Source organism: Pipistrellus hanaki (assembly GCF_964339955.1).
Source record: "Pipistrellus hanaki genome assembly, chromosome: 16".
NCBI classification, from domain to species: Eukaryota; Metazoa; Chordata; class Mammalia; order Chiroptera; family Vespertilionidae; genus Pipistrellus; species Pipistrellus hanaki.
The window spans coordinates 29,002,518-29,023,278 of record NC_140518.1 but is presented as its reverse complement, the minus strand read 5'-3'; the positions used below and the strand labels follow the sequence as shown (position 1 = coordinate 29,023,278).

The following is a 20,761-nucleotide window of genomic DNA, read 5'->3' as shown; positions in this document are numbered from 1 at the left end:
GCCTCTACCCTAATCCTGTAAATTGGGAGGTATGCTATGTTGGTTAACCAGCATGACCTCATTAAGCTGTGGCATATTCACATGAACTGTGGAATTCCGACTGGGGTGATTCACACTAAACCATTATATGTTCTTTGTCCAGGAAACATTCATCCGAAACAGACAACGGAGCAGTTTTGGGGGGTTTTCCCTGAAATTTGTTTTTTATTAAGTCTACTCCTAAATTAAGTTTCCCTCCTCTGAGAATTCTAACTAAGTTTTCTCATGTTCAACATATATCAGTATTAAGGTCCCTCACAGTTAAATTTGATTATCATTGTTTGCAAAGGAAGGCTTAGTGGTCAATAACTAAATAATAACATTGTTGCATATTTTCCATCTATGTGACATTTAACAAAATTCTTGAAAGATATCTTAAAATAAATATAGATGTCATCTGAGCAGAGATAATTGGTTCTGTTTAGGCTTACTAATCTGGACACAAATCAAAAAAGAGCATGGTCTGTGGAGTCAGTAGATTTGGTTTATTTATTTATTTAATATATTTTTATTGATTTCAGAAAGGAAGGGAGAGGGAGAGAGAGATAGAAACATCAACAATAAAGATTTAAAATTTTAAAAATAAAAATAAATATAAAAGACTCTCCCTTTCAAAAAAAAATTACTGAGTTATCAAGGGGTATTCTGGTTTTACTATAGAATCATAACTCTATTTGATCATAAAATTTAAAAATTGTTGATTATGCTTTGTAATAAAATCACAAGTTTTTATTTTATGAAAAAAATTTTGGAATTATAAGAAAAAATAAGTTTTAAAACAACCTCTTTTGTGTTTTCTCCTAGGTCAGCTGCCTATAATCTTCTGTGTGCCTTAACCTGTACCTTTAATTTAAAAATCGAGGGTCAGTTACTAGAGACGTCAGGTTTATGTATCCCTGCCAACAACACCCTCTTTATCGTCTCCATTAGTAAGACGCTGGCAGCCAATGAGCCACACCTCACCTTAGAATTTTTGGAAGAGTGTATTTCTGGATTTAGCAAATCTAGTAAGTAATGACAGCTTCCTTTAACTTGTTAACAACGATTCTAAGAAAATTCAAAGAAAACCCTTTTATTTCAGGAGTTACCAGTGAAGTTTGTAATTGGTTTTGTTTTTACCTCTACCTCTTCTAATGTTTCACCGGTGGTTCTCTGTAACTGAAGGAACTCCAAAGAGACTTTCTGGCATCCCACCCTGACAGATCCACTAAAATTCTGGCAATAAATCAAGGTGGCAGAGTTTTGATACCTCAAAGTATTTTTCTCAGCATGCTTCAGTTTAATTAGCTTTAGCATTTCTCTTCTTAGATTATTCCAAATTAGTAAAGCATCTACATTGTCTCCTTGATTTAGGGAAATATTTTCTCTTCAGCTTGACTTTGAATTGTGATTTTATTGTTCATGTACAGTTTCTGGAGAGTGCAGTGTTTATAATACAGGTCAGGGTCAACACCTGACTTGGCTTCAATAAGTCTCATGGATTTAACATCTCTTCACATCTGTCCATCCTCATTCCCTACAATAGTATATATGTTGCTGTTCTCTCAGCTTACATTTTTTCCCTTTATCCATAATACGTAAGACCTGTTTTTCTACATTTAAATACGTTTCTTGATTGTTCTGCATTGGACAATTGAGAGCTTTGACAGTTCATCAAAATCAGGCCACTATTTTTTTGTATAATAATGAATGTAGGAATGTAACCCTAAAAAGAAAATCTGTAAGACAAAACAAGAAAAGTATAAAGCTTTATTGAGAAATATTAATATATGAAGATATTTGAGTAAACAGGCATACTGTGTTCCTGAATGAATAATTCTTTTTTAAAATATATTTTTATTGATTTTTTACAGAGAGGAATGGAGAGGGACAGAGAGTTAGAAATATCGATTACCTGCCTCCTGCACCCTGGGGGCGTGCCCGCAACCAAGGCACATGCCCTGGAATCAAATCTGGGACCCTTCAGTTCACAGGTCGACACTCTATCCACTGAATCAAACCAGTTAGGGCCTGAATGGATAATTCTTCCCAGATTATTACAAATTCAAGTCAATCCAGTCAAAATTCTATGAGATTTGAGGGTTAAAAATGAGTCAAATTTTAAATTTTTATAAATTTTACTTGAAAGTACAAACAATAAAGGACTGTTGAAATTGTTGGATCTCCATGTAATGGAATAATATGAAGCCATAAAAAACGTTTTAAGTACAGAATTTCTGTTTGGGAAGATGAAAAAATTCTGGCAATGGTGATGATGGTTGTATAACAATGTGAATGCATTTACTGCATAAATGTACACTGAACTGTATACACTTAAAAATGTATACACTTGATTTAGGTAAATATTTACCACAATAATAAAGTGGGGGGTTTTACATGAAGTATATAAAGGAATTTTTGTACTATTTTTATATCTTTTTATAAGTTTTTTGTGGAGGAGTTATACACATAAGTGTACCTTTTACCCCTATCCCCTCCAATCCTCTATTTAATATAATTTTTATTTACTTTTCATTGGCCATCTATGCTAATAGCATATTTTCTCCCCCAGGTATTGAATTGAAACATCTCTGTTTAGAATACATGACTCCATGGCTGTCAAATCTTGTCCGATTTTGTAAGCACAATGATGATGCCAAACGACAAAGAGTCACTGCTATTCTTGATAAGCTGATAACAATGACCATAAATGAGAAACAGATGTACCCATCTATTCAAGCAAAAATATGGGGGAGCCTTGGGCAGGTATTGAGTTTGCTTAAATTTTATCTGGTGCCTCCTTTGTGCAGATATTTGGTACCCAGTTTATGCAAAGCACTGTCCTCGGTTCAGCTGTAGGAAAACAGCCCCCTCTATCAGAAAGCATACAGACACCCGCCAACTTCTTGTTCTGGTTCAAAACTGTAAGTGTCGAATGCATGTCTCAGAGCCAAAGAAAAATGAGCTGGGTTAGCACTCTTCTCCATGGCATAACTCTATACAATTTAACTATAAAAATGTTGCTGCTAGTAAGTAGTGCTTTATGATATCCTCTAGTAGCTTACATACCATTGGTGTCAGTGAATGTTTCTTGATGATGGGACAACTGCTTTTATTTGTAGTTCTAGCGTAGAGCACCAGTATTAAAATACAGAATATAATGTAACATTTCATTTTTTATCTATCAAGAATTATGCATGTCATTTCTTCAAAGGAACCGCTTAGGGAAGCTATTTCCTTACTCAGACAATGCTGCGCCTCCTCTAAGTAATTGTAAGTGACCTTGGAACCAGCTCCATAGCCCTACAGAACATCTCGGTGCTTGATGTCATCTCCTAAATTGTGAAATAACCGCATTTTATATTGGTCATGCATTGTCTTAGAAGAGAACAGGGATGCTTTGCAAGTAATAATAACATAGAGAGATTTAAAATTTTTTAATTCTAGTTCCTTAATTTCTGAAGGAATGAAGTGAATATCTTCATCCTTTTCTGGGTATTTTATGATAAAGTACACTTACTGACAGATCTCTATATAAAACCTAGTATTTTGGAGGCCTCTGATAAAAGGGAATTTTCATGTTAAGGCTGCTCCTTGAAGTATTTTTTAAAGTATTTTTAAATTAAAAATTAAAATTGTAGCATGGCTAAAAAATTATTTTTCTCCTCTTCCACTAGATTACAGATCTCCTTGATGTTGTACTGGACAGTTTCATTAAAACCAGTGCAACAGGTGGCTTGGGATCAATAAAAGCTGAGGTCATGGCAGATACTGCTGTAGCTCTGGCTTCTGGAAACGTGAAATTGGTTTCAAGCAAGGTAATCACTTTTCCTTTGCCCTCTGGACTCCGGCATAATGTATCTCTTTTTGTTATCAGAATGTTTTTTTGTCTGTAACTAGTTAAACTGAAAGTGTTTAGTGATAAAACTTTTTTTAGCCCCAGTTCTTAAAATTCTGCTTCCTTACAGGTTATTGGAAGGATGTGCAAAATAATTGATAAGACATGCTTATCTCCAACTCCTACTTTAGAACAACATCTTATGTGGGACGATATTGCTATTCTAGCACGCTACATGCTGATGCTGTCCTTCAACAACTCCCTGGACGTAGCAGCTCATCTCCCCTACCTCTTCCATGTGGTCACTTTCTTAGTGGCCACAGGGCCACTCTCCCTTAGAGCTTCCACACATGGACTGGTCATTAATATCATTCACTCCCTGTGTACCTGTACCCAGCTTCATTTTAGTGGTAAGTTCCAGGATGGCAATTTGTGTTTCACATCACCTGATTGACATAGATTATCTATCTTATTGTTAACACAAAACTCTTGATTTAAGCTGCTCATTCAAAAAGAATAAATTAATCCCATGCCATATAAAGCTATAGACTTGTAGCTGCCACACAAGCTAAAGACTCAGCACCAATCTCTGGTGCTAAAGCAATATAGAATTAAGATTATGTGTCTAGAGGGTTGGTTTAGGGAGTATGGTTATGTAATTTTGACATGATATTTAGATTTTCTAAATTCAAAATGAAACATGCATCTGAAATTTAAAACTTAGTATCATTAAAGTATTTTCTTATCTATTTTTCCTTTTACAGAAGAGACCAAGCAAGTTTTGAGACTTAGTTTGACAGAGTTCTCATTGCCCAAATTCTACTTGCTGTTTGGCATCAGCAAGGTCAAGTCTGCCGCTGTCATCGCCTTCCGCTCCAGCTACCGGGACAGGTCATTCTCTCCTGGCTCCTACGAGAGGGAGACTTTTGCTTTGACATCCTTGGAAACAGTCACAGAGGCATTGTTGGAGATCATGGAGGTACATAAGCCAAAATGATAAGGAACTGAGTTAGGTCCCTTTTTTAACCCACTCGTACTATAAAGAAGAAATGTTGATTTATTTTGTTTTGCATTTACTACTTAAATAAAAACACTTTTGTGGAATATGTTTATTGGTAACATATATGTTATTTATTTGATGACATTACAGTAAACGTCATCTAAATGTTTCTAAAAACAGTTATGTGCATAAATATATTTCAGAGTATTCTTTCTTTTAGGCATGTATGAGAGATATTCCAACATGCAAGTGGCTGGACCAGTGGACAGAACTAGCTCAAAGGTATGTCTCAAATTAAATATAAGTTGTAAAAATATGTGTGTTTTCAAAAAGATAGCTAATACTCATAATCAATATTTTAATTTATTTATTGTGTATAAAAATAAAAGTTTTCATAAGCGCTTTGGATCTTTTAATTGCAGATTTGCATTTCAGTATAATCCATCCCTTCAACCAAGAGCTCTTGTTGTCTTTGGCTGCATCAGCAAACGAGTGGCTCATGGGCAGATAAAGCAGATTATCCGTATTCTCAGCAAGGTACCTCTCCTCCCTTCTCAGTATTGCTGGTTCCCAAGTTGTAAAGCAAATCTTGCATTTTTCTAAAGGACATTAAATTTGAATTTAATAAGATGTGTTGTGTGTTGCTTATTGAAACTTTAAACAGTGGGTTTTATTTTCTTCATTGGAATTCTTTAAAATGAAGAATCCTCCAAAAAAGATGTCTTAAAAAGAAAATAAGTATTGTCTCTTTTGCCAAGAAGATACTCTTAATATTTTACCAGTTTTCAAAGACTTTATATGGTAAAACTGCAGTCTTATATAAAATTATTTAATTTGTAATAATTATAATAATGCCTGACTTCTAAATATTAGAATATAATATATAAATATTAAAAAATAAAAGCCAAGTGTGCATTGAGCTAACTACCTAGATCACTATAGCATTGTAAATAATCTGTCATTTATTAAATAAGAAATTGTTCTTGAACTGATTCTGAGATTCAATTTAGGAGTTAATGTTTTATTTCAATGAAAGTAAAATAAAGAATTCTGTTTCCCTAAAAGGCACTTGAAAGTTGCTTAAAAGGACCTGATACTTACAACAGTCAAGTTCTGATAGAAGCTACAGTAATAGCACTAACCAAATTACAACCACTTCTTAATAAGGTAATAGAAAATGAGTGCGTTCATTTTGGGTACTGGTGGTAAATCTTTTCTTTCAAAAGAGTTCACAAAATAGGTGGGTTGGAAAATGTAGTTATAAAGAAAAAGCTATAGTTAAAGTAGTTATTTGAAATATTTATTGATACATTAGAGGAAGAATAAGTATGAAGATTATGTTTTTAAATGCTTGTTTTTTATCTCATCGATGGTAAAGTAAAAATAGGTATGTATTCTTAATTCTTTTATCCAGTAAGTATTGATAGACTATCTGCTATATGCCAAGTACTGTTTTAGGTGCTAGAGGTATATTCTGAACAAAGCCAATGAAGTTCCTACCCTCGTGGAACTTATATTCTAGGGGGAGTGGGAGTACAGTGTGGATAGATGATAAGCAAAATAAGTAAAATCCATAGTATGTTAGTTCATGGTTATTATTGTGGAGAAATGTAAAGCTGAGTGAGGTATACCTGATTATCAAGATATTTAAAAGGAATTAAATGGTGTGGCCTCTGTTTTAGGATGGTATGAGCTCGTCTCAGCTTTGTGATCTCAACCAGGTCATTTATCAAATCTGGCCATCATGTTTGCACATTGATAAAATAAGTAAATTAGACTGGATAGTAGTTTATCTTCCAACTCTAAAGTTTTATAGAATTTTGTGACTTGAGTACCAACATATGCTAGACTTTAAAAAGATTACAGAAAAATACTTATATGTTCCTGGTCTTGACTTACATAAGCATCCTAGTCCTAAATTATAAAAAATGATTCTCTCTTTTTCATCTCACAAGTAAAAATGAGACTCAAAAGGGTGAAGTAACTTGTCCAGAGTCACATACTAATAAAAAAAGAACCATGATTCTAATCTAAGACTGTACCTGTATTGCACTATATACCACACTGCTAAACAAGGGTTCCCAAAATAAATATTTTTATTTCAGAGCATCAAGAGACCCTTAATACTGGTAAGAGTGACAAGAACATTGGAAGGGAAGAATCTAAACAAACATTAAAGAGGGAGATAAGTAGGATTTACTGTGGAGAAAGGGAGTGATAGCACTAGGATTGTATAGGTGCTGGATCAGTGGAGGGTGGTAAGTAGACCATTCTATTTGTTAGGGAGAAACTGTTCAGGAAAATAGTGATAGAGGAGGTTGTAAAGATAGAACTAAACTAACTATCAGCATTCTTCAGGAACGAGTTTGGAAATGTACCCATATGTTTTCAAGCAAATAGGTAATATGACAAAAGCAAGAACTAGAAGGGTCATTTGGTGGTAGAGTGCAGAGCAGATGGGAGCATGGAGGTAAAAAGAATCCACATTTAGAATAAAGAAGGTTGACATGGAACAGTGTCATTAGCCATAAGCAGATGCAAAAGAGATTAGTTTGGAAGAATCAATAAAACTTGTTGCCCTAGCTGTTTTGGCTCAGTGGATAGAGTGTCAACCTATGGACTGAAGGGTCCCAGGTTTGATTCTGGTCAAGGGCACATGCCTGAGTTGCAGGCTCTATCCTCAGTGTGGGGTGTGCAGGAGGCAGCCAATCAATGATTCTCTTTCATCATTGATGTTTCTCTTCCTCTCCCTTCCTCTCTGAGGTCAATAAAATATATATATATTTTAAAAAACACAAAACTTGTTGACTGGACTTGGAACCAGAGTATGGGAAGAAATGGAAGGAGATGCCAAGGTTCTCAGTGTCTGGTTACACACAGAGAATAGATGAAGAGCTTACCCATACATTTACCTTCCCCAGAATAAAAAACATGCCCAGAGTCACATACTAATAAAGAAAGAACCATGTGACTTGGGATAGCATGCTTTGTTTTGTACTGAAGTGTGTGGAACGAGACTGTTTTGTGGTTCATGTTATTAACTTGAACGTGTCTCCTTGGCCAGGACTCCCCTCTGCACAAAGCCCTCTTTTGGGTAGCTGTGGCCGTGCTGCAGCTCGATGAGGTCAACTTGTATTCAGCAGGCACCGCACTTCTTGAACAAAATCTGCACACCTTAGACAGTCTCCGGATATTCAATGACAAGGTAAGGAAGTCTTCTATGGGATTCCTATACTGTGTCCATTTAGAACTCCTCTGTTCATTATTATTATTATTTACTATCCTTTTAAAATCAAAAGAGGTCCCTAACTTAATTATGAATTTCTATAATGTAACTTACCAGCTCATTAAAAATATTTAAACTTTACTGTGTATTTTCTGAATAAAAATAGCAGAAAACAATACTTGCTAAAAACTAGCAAATAGAATAGGGATAAATAATACTTAGTAGTAATAATAGCTACTGTGTCAGGCTAATTTTTATAACCCTAAGGTTAGCATTCTCCATCCCCCATTTCACATGTAATTGAAATTTACTGCGAGAATAGAAATTGAATGTTCTCACCAAAAAGGGAGGGAGGGGTGAATATGTGAGATGATGCATATGTTCAGTGCTGCTCTAAACACCTCACTACATATATTTTATATATTCATGCTTTTGTTTTTTTGAGATCAAAATCTAGACAGACCTGAGCATGACCCTAAACACTTCATTGTTAACTTTCAAACATTTTTATACATAAAGAAATTACTGGGGTTCTTTTTTTAAAATGTATTTTTTATTGATTTCAGAGAGAGAGAGAAAGAAACATCAGTGATGAGAGAGAATCATTGATTGGCTACCTCCTATATGCCCCTTATTGGGGATTGAGCCTATAACCCTGGCATGTGCCCTGACCAGGAATTGAACTGTGACATTCTGGTTCATAGGTCAACACTCAACCACTAAGCCATGCCATCCAGGCTCACTGAGGTACTTTAAAAAAAAAAAAAATTAAAAAGGCCATTTCCTGGGATTTAACCACTTCCCATGATTCAGAGATGGAATCCATATTTTTCACCTTTAAAAAGCACCCTCATTGACTTTAAAGTGAACCACACTTTAGGAAACACTATTAAAATCTTAATTATCCGGAAATTGCAGTGTTTTGGAGTTTCAGTTTCCTCATTTTTTCACCTAGAATGTAAAGTCCACCAGGGTGAGTTGTTTTTGTCTGTTTAGTTATCTGCAGGACCTAGAACTCTGCCTGCACATCAAAACCACACAGTCTGTCTTTGATAAGTGAAAGAATGAATAAATGCATAAATCTGTAAAAGGGAGCTAATAACCGTACTGCTTATGATTGCTTAAAGGTTTCAACATAATCATAATAATGCATTTGGCATTATTGTATACTGTGGGCAGTGAGTGAACTCTCGTTTTTGTCATGAATTTTCTGTCACCATGGTACACAGAATGCCGGGCACACAAAAGCCCATACAATGGTGGTCTTATTAAACACAACAAAAATTATAATTTTTAAAAAGTCATAAATTATAATTTTTATAATTTAATTTGCATTTCATCTTTCATCATCTTATTATTTATATTATTGCTTTTCTTGCACTAATTAATTTATAGTACCTTAATGTTCTGTGCTTTTCAGTATTCTTGAAAATGATTTCTTTCAGCTTGAAAGGATTGTTTATCTTGTTATAGCTGTTGAATCAGTAAGTGGTCCTTTAAAGAAAGTTCCTGTGTGAACACATCAACCATCTCACTATTATCTTTAATAGAGTCCAGAGGAAGTGTTTATGGCAATCCGGAATCCCCTGGAATGGCACTGCAAGCAAATGGATCATTTTGTTGGACTCAATTTCAACTCTAATTTTAACTTCGCACTGGTTGGACACCTCTTAAAAGGTAGAGGGCTTGTGTCAGAATATTTTTATGAAATGGTATCAAGAATTCAAAAATATTTAAAATTGATTGCTTGAAATAATTTGGCTCATTTGTCTTACTGTAAATGTAAGTTTTATCTGCTTTATTGAATTATGTTTTAATATATGTTTTTAATCGAGTCTAATTTCCCATCCAATACCAGATTCCTTAAAAAAAGCAAAAGTTGATTGTTATAAAATTCTTAAGTACTAAACCTTCTAATATCTGCATTATTAGTTAACACTACTTACATATCTTTTTATTATCAAAATAAGACAGACTGCAAAAAAATAACATTTTCTAACATGTTACTAAAATAATATCTTAGTGATTTGGTCACAGATTTTCTTCAACTTGTTTCTTATTTATTGTTGATCAGCCCCATTATTACATCACCTTTTTGGTACATTACCCTCACCCCTCCAGGTGTCTAGATTGCAATAGCTGTGATCAGCCATTCCTCAGAGCCAGCTCTTTTCCTCCCTAATTTGCCTTTACTGCCTACTGCTGAGTTCACTGATGTTAGCTTTGGTTAATTAACATGGGGCCGTCATGGCCAGAGATGGCAGTTAACAAGGACAGCATATAATGGTGAGTCAAAGGCAAAATCAGTGAAAAGGAAGGACTAGAATAAAGAACTGGCATGAACCAGTGATTTTAAGCAGTTTTGGATTTGGCCATCATAGAGACTCAAGGTAGAGCTTGAGTCTATCCTATATAATAAAAGCCTAATATGCTAAGTGTCCAGTTGCCTGGTCAGCCATTTAACCAATCAGTCATAATATGCTAATGATGTGCTAAGGCCGCTCAACGGCTCACTATGATGTGCACTAACCACCAGGAGACAGATTCTCAATGCAGGAGCTGCCCCCTGGTGGTCAGTGCACTCCCACAGAGGGAGCACTGCTCAACCAGAAGCCCTGAGCCAGGTTCACAGGTGGTGGCAGGAGCCTCTCCCGCCTCTGTGGCCACACTAAGGATGTCCGACTGACTGAGGGCTCCCGGACTGCGAGAGGACGCAGGCTGGGCTGAGGGACATCCCGCTCCACCCCTTGAGTGCACGAATTTTGTGCACCGGGCCTCTAGTCGTTTTATATCAACTTAAATGATTTAAAGCTTGAGGGAAGGATCATGGGTGTAGTTTTTATCTAATAAAACACATATACCCACAACTTTGAATGTATATACAGGGTGGGGCGAAAGTAGGTTTACAGTTGTGAGTATGAAAACAGTTTATTATTATTATTACTTATTGATTAGGGTATTTTCCACATGAACAACTGGAACCTACTTTAACCTACTTTTGAACCTGCTTTTGCCCCACCCCATATTTGATTTCACCACTGCAAAAAAATATTGACAGTTTTATTCTCTAAAGTGAATAGGGATTGCTCAAAAAATACTGCACTTATTACAGGATACCAAGAAGAAGGATTGTAGTGGGGCTGATGAGTGCTTGTTTATTCTGTACTTCTAAAAGAATAGCAGCTATTTTTAGTGTACAAGCCCTATTTTAAAATGTAGTAGCATTAGTGATTAAATGCTGTCTGAAAATTAAGCTTACCCTTTAATCAACCCTATTCTCTAGGCTTTGAGAGCATATACTTCATTTGTCATTGAATATTTTTCTTTAAGTTAAAGAATTTTTAGGGGAGCAGAGCTGGAGTGGGAGAGGGTATAGGGGGAATAAATGATGATGGAAAAAAATAAAGAATTTTTAAGCAATAGAACCATATTTTCATAAGATATCTTAAAATGAGTTTCATGGGATTTTTAAAAATCTCTGCTGCTTTAGGGAATGGAAGATCTAAAATACAATCATCTTTCCTAATTTCCTCTCCCTGAGGTACCTTAGAGCAGTGGTTGCCAACCTTTCAGACCTCATGGACCACCAGTTGGCTACCGCTGCCTTAGAGTTCTAAGAAATATTCTGTTCTACACAACGTAGTATTTAATCCTATGTATAATTAATTAATTGCTCACAGATGTTTGTTTTGTTTCCAAAAGTTCTTCTTCCCTTTCAGAGCTGCTAGTCACAATAAGTACTCAACAAATACCTGTTGAAAGAATAAACTACTTTCTTGTCTGTTTTTGTTTTTGTTTTTTTGTAGGGTACAGACATCCTTCACCTGCCATTGTTGCAAGAACTGTCAGAATTTTGCATACGCTACTAACTCTAGTTAACAAACATAGAAATTGTGACAAGTTTGAGGTGAATACACAGAGCGTGGCTTACTTAGCAGGTAAAAACACAAAATAGACACAATTAATCTTACCACATCTGTATCTAAGGAACTTCAGAAAGCTGCAGACACGTGTGGGTCAGTCCTTCAGCTGGTTGTTTGACAGGGTGAAGAATTCACAGTCCCATCCCATGGTGTGGTTAAAATTTTGAAAGTTTTGCCAAAATAATTTTTCTTATAAAAGATTTTGCATTAAAATATGAAATGTGTTCCTTTTGTCATCTTTGTTTCAAGATATCATGTGGCTCCCTGTTGTCTGTCATAAAATCGGAACTCTTTGGCCCAACAGCCTAGGCCCTTGAATAGCCTGATTTCTGTCCTCCTTCATAAATTTTACAGGCCTCGTTTTTTTCATTGCCTCTCCAGATGGATGGGCTATTTTAAGGAAACATATTTGCCAACTCCTAGAAGAGCCTTTCTGCCTCTTTAATATTCATTCCTGATGCCATTTGTTTTACTAAAATGTCTGCCCATCCCCAGCATTCCATTACCTTATTTGCTCTCACCTGATTTCTCCACTCAGCAATACCTAACCCTTATGTATGGTCATTTGATGGAAAGTGGTGGGTCCCAGTTTAGCAGACTTCAGTTTGTGGCAACTTTTATTTGAATCATTTACATCTCAGATAAATGGACCTCATACTACCTGCTCTGTCTACTTTGTTTGTTTGTTGAGCTCAAAGGTTCATTAGAGGACTTGAAATATAAGATGCTTATTAAGTTTCTTAGTTTATTTCAGGTTTATGTACAGGCTCCCAAAAAATGGGCTGTAAGTCTATCCTCAGTGTTGTGTATCCTTAAACCCTGTACTCACCAGGGCTTTTGATCAATAACAGCTGTTGTCCTTATCAGGAGGTTATAAGAAGTCAGCTGCTGATTTCTTACATTTTCTAATCTGCCTTCTTTTTCCTCTTAGCTTTACTCACAGTGTCTGAGGAGGTTCGAAGTCGCTGTAGCCTAAAACATAGAAAGTCTCTTCTTCTTACGGATATTTCAATGGAAAATGTTCCTATGGATACATATCCCATTCATCACAGTGACCCTAGCTATAGGTAAATGGACTTCTTCTGCCACAATTGCATAATTATACTCAGGTTTTTATTTTAATGTGCTAATGGAGGCATGCAGCAGAAAAATCCAGGAGGGAATATGGAGATAATCTAGGAAGAATTTGTAAATTAAAACTCGTTTTGTAAATGTACCGTCTATTTTATGTGGGTTAGTAGTAGAATTATCATTCTAATCTCATTATGCTACTGTTAACATTAGTTTGCTTCTTTTAAGCACAACAGCTGAATAATGAAATTAAGTGATCTTAAAAAGTATTAGGTCGGGGGGTGGGGGGGACAGTGTGTGATAAGGACACATATGTAATACCTTAATCAATAAAATATAAATATGTATTATTAGGTTACAGGAAAGGAAAGGACCTAAGAAAAAAACTGGCATGAAAAACATGGTTAATGAAAAACAACTAAACTATACAGATTTGTAAAAGAAATTTGTACATGCCAACACATTTGTTGTATTATATCACATTAAAGTTATTTAAAAGTGTTTTATAACATAATTTAGGTGATCCTGTATAATAAAAGTCTAATATGCTAAATGTCCAGTTATCCCATCAACCAATCAAAGCATAATATGCTAATGATATGCTAAGGCTGCTCAACTGCTTGTTATGATGTGCACTGACCACCAGGGAGAAGATGCTCCAACCTGTAGGTTAGCTTGCTGCTGGGGTCTGGCCAATTGGACTAAGCCAGACAGGCTGGACACACCCTGGAACCCTCCCAAGGTCCCTCCCTGGTTGGCCAACTTCCCACATCCCTTCCCGGCCCATTGTGCACCTGTGGGGTCCCTCGGGCCTGGCTTGCATCCTCTCAAAACCCAGGACCCTCGGTGGATGTCAGAGAGCCAATTTTGGCCAAATCCCACAGGCCAGGCCAAGGGATCCCGCTGGTGCATGAATTCGTGCACCAGGCCTCTAGTAAGGTAATAAGTCCACTATATATGTGTTTTTGAGGTAGTACATTTTTCTCTATAAAAGAGAAATTACATGAAAATGTCATCATTTAGGGATTTTTTTTTTTTTACATTTCCAATTAAATGAAAATATCTTTAAATTTTAGATAATGTTGAATATAGGAAAGTAATGTTATATTTATGGAGCTTATATCATTCAATTTATCAACATCCCACTTTTTCACTAAAAGCCCCCAATAATTTCCCACTGAAATTTTAACAATGTATTGCAAAAATTTTCAAGCCATACTTGGTTTTCAACTGTCTTATTCTTCAGTCATTCCTATGATTCTATTTCTTTGAGATATACCCTTTTTATTTGGAAAGGAGAAAGTGAGTTTGTGTGTATTCACCTGTCAAGTTTAAATTAGGTTGATTTAAATTTTTTGAATTAAGAATATAATTGCCTATTTAAATTTGATTTTCCCTGATTTAAAAATCAATGTAGCACAATTTTATTGAGCATTCTGTGATCTAGGTATAAGATACTATGGCAAGAAAGTGGATTCTTCCTAAAGATATATTAAGAGTTTATACCCTAAAGCCCTTTAATTCACAAGCTTAAAATTAATTGATTGCTATAATAGGACAGCCAGATGGAAGAGGCAACCAGTGGTTGTATTCCTCATTATGTTGATTAATTCTTCTCAATCGTTTAAATCTCTCAGGACACTGAAGGAGAATCAACCATGGTCCTCTCCCAAAGGTTCCGAAGGGTACCTTGCAGCCACGTATCCAACAGTGGGTCAGACCAGTCCCCGGGCCAGGAAATCCATGAGCTTGGACATGGGTCAGCCTTCTCAGGCCAACACGAAGAAGTTACTTGGTTAGTGTCTCTAAATTATCTAAGATCTTTTGGAATTATTTTTTTAATATATATTTTATTGATTTTTTACAGAGAGGAAGGGAGAGGGATAGAGAGTTACAAACATCGATGAGAGAGAAACATCAATGAGTTGCCTCCTGCACATTCCCCACTGGGGATGTCCCCGCAACCAAGGTACATGCCCTTGACCAGAATCGAACTTGGGACCCTTCAGTTCTTAAGCCAATGTTCTATCCACTGAGCCAAACCGGTTAGGGCTTGAATTATTTTTTTAAATGCTCAGATTCTTCACTCTCGGAGTATTATTTGAAGCTCTTCAAGTTTGTCAAAATTTCCTGGTTTTGATGTAGCAAAGTTTTTTTTTGTTTGTTTTGTGTTTTTTTAAATATTTTTTACAGAGAGGAAGGGAGAGAGATAGAGAGCTAGAAACGTCGATGAGAGAGAAACATTGACCAGCTGCCTCTTGCAAACCCCCTACCGGGGATGTGCCCTCAACCAAGGTACATGCCCTTGACTGGAATCAAACCCGGGACCTTTCAGTTCGCAGACCGACGCTCTACCACTGAGCCAAACCGGTTTCGACCGTAGCAAAGTTTTTGATGCCAGTTATAAGAGTGTTTGATGGGTCAATTAAGCTATATCAGTTATGAGGAATAAAAATGAGACCTTAAAACAGTATTTTTTTCGATTCTTAGACTAAATACTGTGTCCAGCCTTGTTTTATTCTGCCATGGCCAGGCAGCAGGGAAATGGGAATGGGAATGGGAGAGACATTAGCTAGTCACTCAGATGCAGGGCCTTTAACAATACAGTTCCTAATTATCTGAAAGAGAGCAGGACACATCAGTATGGTATGAAGCTGTAATAATACCATTTGCCATCTTTTCTTTAAAAAAAAATGGTAAGATTTTTTAATACTAGGTTTTTCTATTCCTATAAGGTCTGATCTTGACAGATAAGATTGTTCAGTTACATCACCATTTGTCAATGAGAAGTGCACCTAACGTGCTGTGAGACCCTTTCCCTTTTCAGCAGCTGATCAGGTACTTGAGGCTCACTGAGTCCCCTCACCACAGAGGAGATGCACATGGGGCTCTCACACAGCACTGTTACTGAAATACATTGGGCCCCATATTTCACCACCAACACTGACAGCTCAGTGGGTTTCAGTTATCCATGCAAGTATATTTTTAAGGGTCTAGGTTTTGGGGAAATTTGTGTTCATAAGGAAATCCGTGAACAAACAATAGTGTGAAATAAATAACCTGCCAATAAACCATAAATTGAAAACATGAATATTAATCCCTATTGCTAGTCACATAGGGCTGCTACCTTTTGTTTGAGTTCCTTTCTGTTTATACTTTGCCATAAATAATCCTTCTAGGAGTTTCTTGGTTACTTTGTGTTTTGTAATTCTGAATTTCATGCCAAAGAAGTTATAAATGAAAAACTGGTTTCAGAGAAAATGCAGTATTAATTTCATTCACCTCATGTGCTGGATGAAAAAGTTATGGTCTCTGCTCTGAAGAGTTCATAGTTTGGTGACTAACACTTATAATCAGCCAATAACAACATCCTACGTAACACAAAAGTAATGTCTTGATGCAACTTTTGTTTACAGGAACAAGGAAAAGTTTTGATCACTTGATATCAGACACAAAGGCTCCTAAAAGGCAAGAAATGGAATCAGGGATCACAACACCCCCCAAAATGAGGAGAGTAGCAGAAACTGATTATGATATGGGTGAGAATCAAAGTTAATAATTGATCTACATCATTGAAAATCAGTGGAAGAGTACATTAAAGCGGTATTTGCTTCCCAGCCATTTCTTAGAATCTTTAGGATGAAATATAGAAGCATTTGCTCTTTTTAAAAAAATAAGCCGTATAGTTCTTAAAATGATTGTTATCCTAAAACTTCTGTATAGAGTAACCATATATATTATCTACAGCATTGTAAACAGTTAGTCAAAACTTTTATATAGGTGAAGAGTAATTCTGCATGATGTTTATATTTTAAATGTCTACTAAAAAGCTATTGAGTTTTCTAAGTAATATTAAAATGTATTGGGTGAAATGGTATCTAGTGTGTATATTCTGTTAATACAGCTGACCATGTTATTCCATATGTTACTGCAGAAACTCCAAGGATCTCCTCATCACAACAGCACCCACATCTACGCAAAGTTTCAGTGTCAGAATCAAATGTCCTCTTGGATGAGGAAGTACTTACGGATCCAAAGATCCAAGCACTTCTTCTTACTGTTCTGGTAAGATTTTCTCTTTTTTAGGGTTCCTCCCCCTCAAGTTCTTCTTCCAGTCATTTAGAAAGTCCTTAATATTGAAAACATGAAAGGAAGTCTTCTGCTTCTCAAAACAGACAGCAGTTCAGCCACAAATTATGTTTTCGGCTCACTTTTTCTCCCGTTGGCAGGCTACCCTGGTGAAATACACCACGGATGAGTTTGATCAACGAATTCTTTATGAATACTTAGCAGAAGCCAGTGTTGTTTTCCCCAAAGTTTTTCCTGTTGTGTAAGTATTCCTTTTGTGTTTATTTTTGTGTCTGTTTTAGAGTCAAATGTTTTACAAAAACTTAGGCAAAGTACCACCCAGTAATGTTCACTGGTTGTGGAGAAGGGAACTAAGATAATGTGACTGATTTTAGCTTAAAGGATGCTAAGACACACACCTTAGGAAAAGCATTTTCTTATCTGGTTGGCTTTCTTAAGTGGTTCATCACGATAAGCACTGTTCATTTCCTCACTTCGGAGACTGTGTATTTAAATCTGCATCCGGTTTTGGCTTCTTTTTCGGTAGAGCTTTTGCACTTATCTACACTAAATGAAAACAAATTGGCCTCTTTGGTAGATGAGTTTTATGCTCTCCTAGGGGTGACAATCATATTGGCCTCAAAGAGTTCCCAAAGAAACTGAGGGATTCTATTCCTGATCTAGGCCTTCTATGCAGTATCATTATTTTCTTATTTTTGTTAAATATCATTTAAATTTTTCAGAATTTTAAATAATTGGCTCTAGGTTATTTTAATGGGTGATAGCCTGATTAGAAATAGTTATTTTTCTCTTAAGTTTTTAATTAGATCAGATATTCCACCCCCTCCAAACTAATCTTGTTTGCCTTATTTGATCTGATTCAACATTATTAAACACTAGTTAATCTTAAATTTAGTTTAACTTTCTAGGTACATATCAACAGCCAGCAGAAATAAATAATTGAAAATTATGCTATATATAGTGGCAGATAGAAGCCAACCTTGTCTTGAGCAAAGAGTCACCATATACAGATGGTTAAAGCATGGTTATATGGACAGTAATAGTTGGTTGTTGGTACCATATTTTCTCTGGTGACTAAAAACAACAACAACAAAGCAAACACACAGAGACATTGTAGAAATTTTATTTTTTTATCATTTTTTTATTATTTTTTTATTATTTTTTACAGAGAGGAAGGGAGAGGGAGAGAGAGTCAGAAACGTCGATGAGAGAGAGACATCGACCAGCTGCCTCCTGCACACCTCCCACCAGGGATGTGCCCACAACCAATGTACATGCCCTTGACCGGAATCGAACCTGGGACCTTTCAGTCTGCAGACGGACGCTCTACCACTGAGCCAAACCGGTTTCGGCAACATTGTAGAAATTTTAGAAAAGCACTCCTCTCCCTTCATTTTTATCACATGGTTTTGGGAACTATATAATATGTCTTTCAGTGTATACTTTCATTTCATTTTTCTTTAAAATGTTCCCCTGTTGACTTTTGTCTTTTAGGCACAATTTATTGGACTCTAAGATCAACACTCTATTGTCATTGTGCCAAGATCCAAATTTATTAAATCCAATTCATGGAATTGTGCAGAGTGTGGTGTACCATGAAGAATCCCCACCACAATACCAAACTTCGTACCTGCAAAGTAAATACGCGTATCGGGAGGAGGATGGTTGGTGCCCTTGCTAACATGTGCGCTGTTATAAAATGCACTGACTAAAGAATTCTTTAGAAGGGGTAGTCTTATTTTTACTTCTCTCTCCAAATGCTATTTTCTGATTCTTAATTTTATGTTTAATAGTTAACTGGTTGGACAACTTTTTAAAATTAAAGTATGATTTTATACTGAGTTTAAGTGAGCTTTAGTCTACTTTGACACATTTTTCAATGTGGGGTGTCTGTTTTCTGTATCATCAACTATGTAAGTAATTTCTGTTAAGATTAAAGGAGTCTCTTGCTTGTTATAAGAGTAATATTTGATTTGTTGCAGGTTTTGGTTTTAATGGCTTATGGCGGTTTGCAGGACCCTTTTCAAAGGTAAGAAAAAAATGTCTTTCTCTATTGACAAAATGAAAGATTTTATTCATATTGGTGTGCCTGCTTTGAAAGCACAGAATACGCTGAAAACCAGAATGATGATTCACAATAAACACTTTATTTTTATTAAAGTTTCCACCACAGATTCTTTCTAAGAGGCAGCACTTTTAATATGTTTATATATTAGCGTTTGTAGAAAACTCAGTTCAATTTATGTTTGACTTTTCAGAAGAGTGTGATAAATCTCTATAGACGTTTCCTCCCTCAGTCCCTCGTGCATCTGCCGATCCTAATGCGCACACTGACGTGTCTTGTAATGAGGAAGGAGCGTGGCCTATGGTTAAAATCTGCCTCATGACCTGGAACTGTTATATCTCAAATCTCAATTTTTAAAAAATCGCATAATGGAAAAAATCTACCTCATATAAACCTTTTCCTCCCACCCTGTTGGGTTAGATTTATTCATCCCTGAATATATCCTTATTTGCTCCTATTCAGTTTGTTCTTTGATTGGCATTAGTTGATACAGTGCTATGTGAATGTGTATTTAATTATTTTCTCTAGATCTGGTCGCTCTCTAAACTGATTGGTGTTCCTTGAAGGCAGATGTCTGTTTCTTCCCCCACAGTAATTAGTGCAGTGTTGCAGATACAGTGGTACTAAATTAATATGGATTACCTAAAACTTATTAAGTTTAAGAATTGGGAAGTTAATTTATATTTGTTAGTTATCACTGAATATCTCATGCTATGTAAAGGCTGTCATTTAAAAAAAAAAATGGGTCTGAAATCACAGAAATAACTATATACCAGCAGGAATTTCTGAGGTTTGATTACAAGTAGTCCTTCACAGTGAGTCTCTAAATGACAGCTGGATGATAATGCTCTGCCTATTTTCTCTGTTTTGGAAAAACTGACTAGACAGCATTCCTGTAATTGTATTGTCTCAGGATTATTTGGTTTTTGTCTGAGCATGGCTTCCAGTAATTGCAGGTTCATCTGGAACCTGAAAGTATAAGCCAAATAACATTCCCCGTGGTGAGTCTCATGGTAGTCTATAAATATTACTCCACCCCTCTTTTTAAATGATCCGTAATACAAAGGAAGGAAAAAAATAGTAAATTGAAGCCTACAATGAAAATTGAATAAATCATTTTGGCTTCTAAGGGGTTAAAGAAAGAATGGAGCTAAATAATTTCCTGTTTTCCATTACAGCAAACACAAATCCCAGACTATGCTGAGCTTATTGTTAAGTTTCTTGATGCCTTGATTGACACGTATTTGCCTGGAATTGATGAAGAAACCAGTGAGGAGTCCCTCCTGACACCCACATCTCCTTATCCTCCTGCAGTGCAGAGCCAGCTTAGTATCACTGCTAACCTTAACCTTTCTAATTCCATGACCTCACTTGCAACTTCCCAGCATTCCCCAGGTCAGTAAATGTCATCTTTTTATAAATCTGAACAGTACTATTAATATACCAACATTAGGAATTCCCTTGTTATCAGTTTAAGCAGTTTTTGCTCCTTTTTTATCATGAGGCTCATTTTACGTTTCTTCTTTACTTT

General features: G+C 36.0%; 1 protein-coding gene across 10 annotated transcripts in view; it reads left to right on the top strand.

Moving 5' to 3' along the window:
• The window catches only part of NF1 (neurofibromin 1), a 222,318-nt gene that overhangs the window by 191,279 nt on the left and 10,278 nt on the right, over positions 1–20,761 (top strand). For 5 of the 10 annotated variants that reach the window (XM_084862720.1, XM_084862719.1, XM_084862717.1 and 2 more), the window contains 19 exons: positions 844–1,046; positions 2,591–2,784; positions 3,696–3,836; positions 3,987–4,266; positions 4,621–4,835; positions 5,077–5,138; positions 5,279–5,393; positions 5,922–6,023; positions 7,921–8,061; positions 9,633–9,759; positions 11,889–12,020; positions 12,937–13,072; positions 14,714–14,871; positions 16,493–16,615; positions 17,011–17,141; positions 17,306–17,406; positions 18,660–18,829; positions 19,148–19,194; positions 20,409–20,625. In XM_084862720.1, the coding sequence (XP_084718846.1) occupies positions 844–1,046; positions 2,591–2,784; positions 3,696–3,836; positions 3,987–4,266; positions 4,621–4,835; positions 5,077–5,138; positions 5,279–5,393; positions 5,922–6,023; positions 7,921–8,061; positions 9,633–9,759; positions 11,889–12,020; positions 12,937–13,072; positions 14,714–14,871; positions 16,493–16,615; positions 17,011–17,141; positions 17,306–17,406; positions 18,660–18,829; positions 19,148–19,194; positions 20,409–20,625 (2,795 nt within the window). The remainder of the gene's footprint in view (positions 1–843; positions 1,047–2,590; positions 2,785–3,695; positions 3,837–3,986; positions 4,267–4,620; positions 4,836–5,076; positions 5,139–5,278; positions 5,394–5,921; positions 6,024–7,920; positions 8,062–9,632; positions 9,760–11,888; positions 12,021–12,936; positions 13,073–14,713; positions 14,872–16,492; positions 16,616–17,010; positions 17,142–17,305; positions 17,407–18,659; positions 18,830–19,147; positions 19,195–20,408; positions 20,626–20,761) is intronic. The other 5 variants (XM_084862718.1, XM_084862723.1, XM_084862722.1 and 2 more) reach the window with 3 other exon arrangements.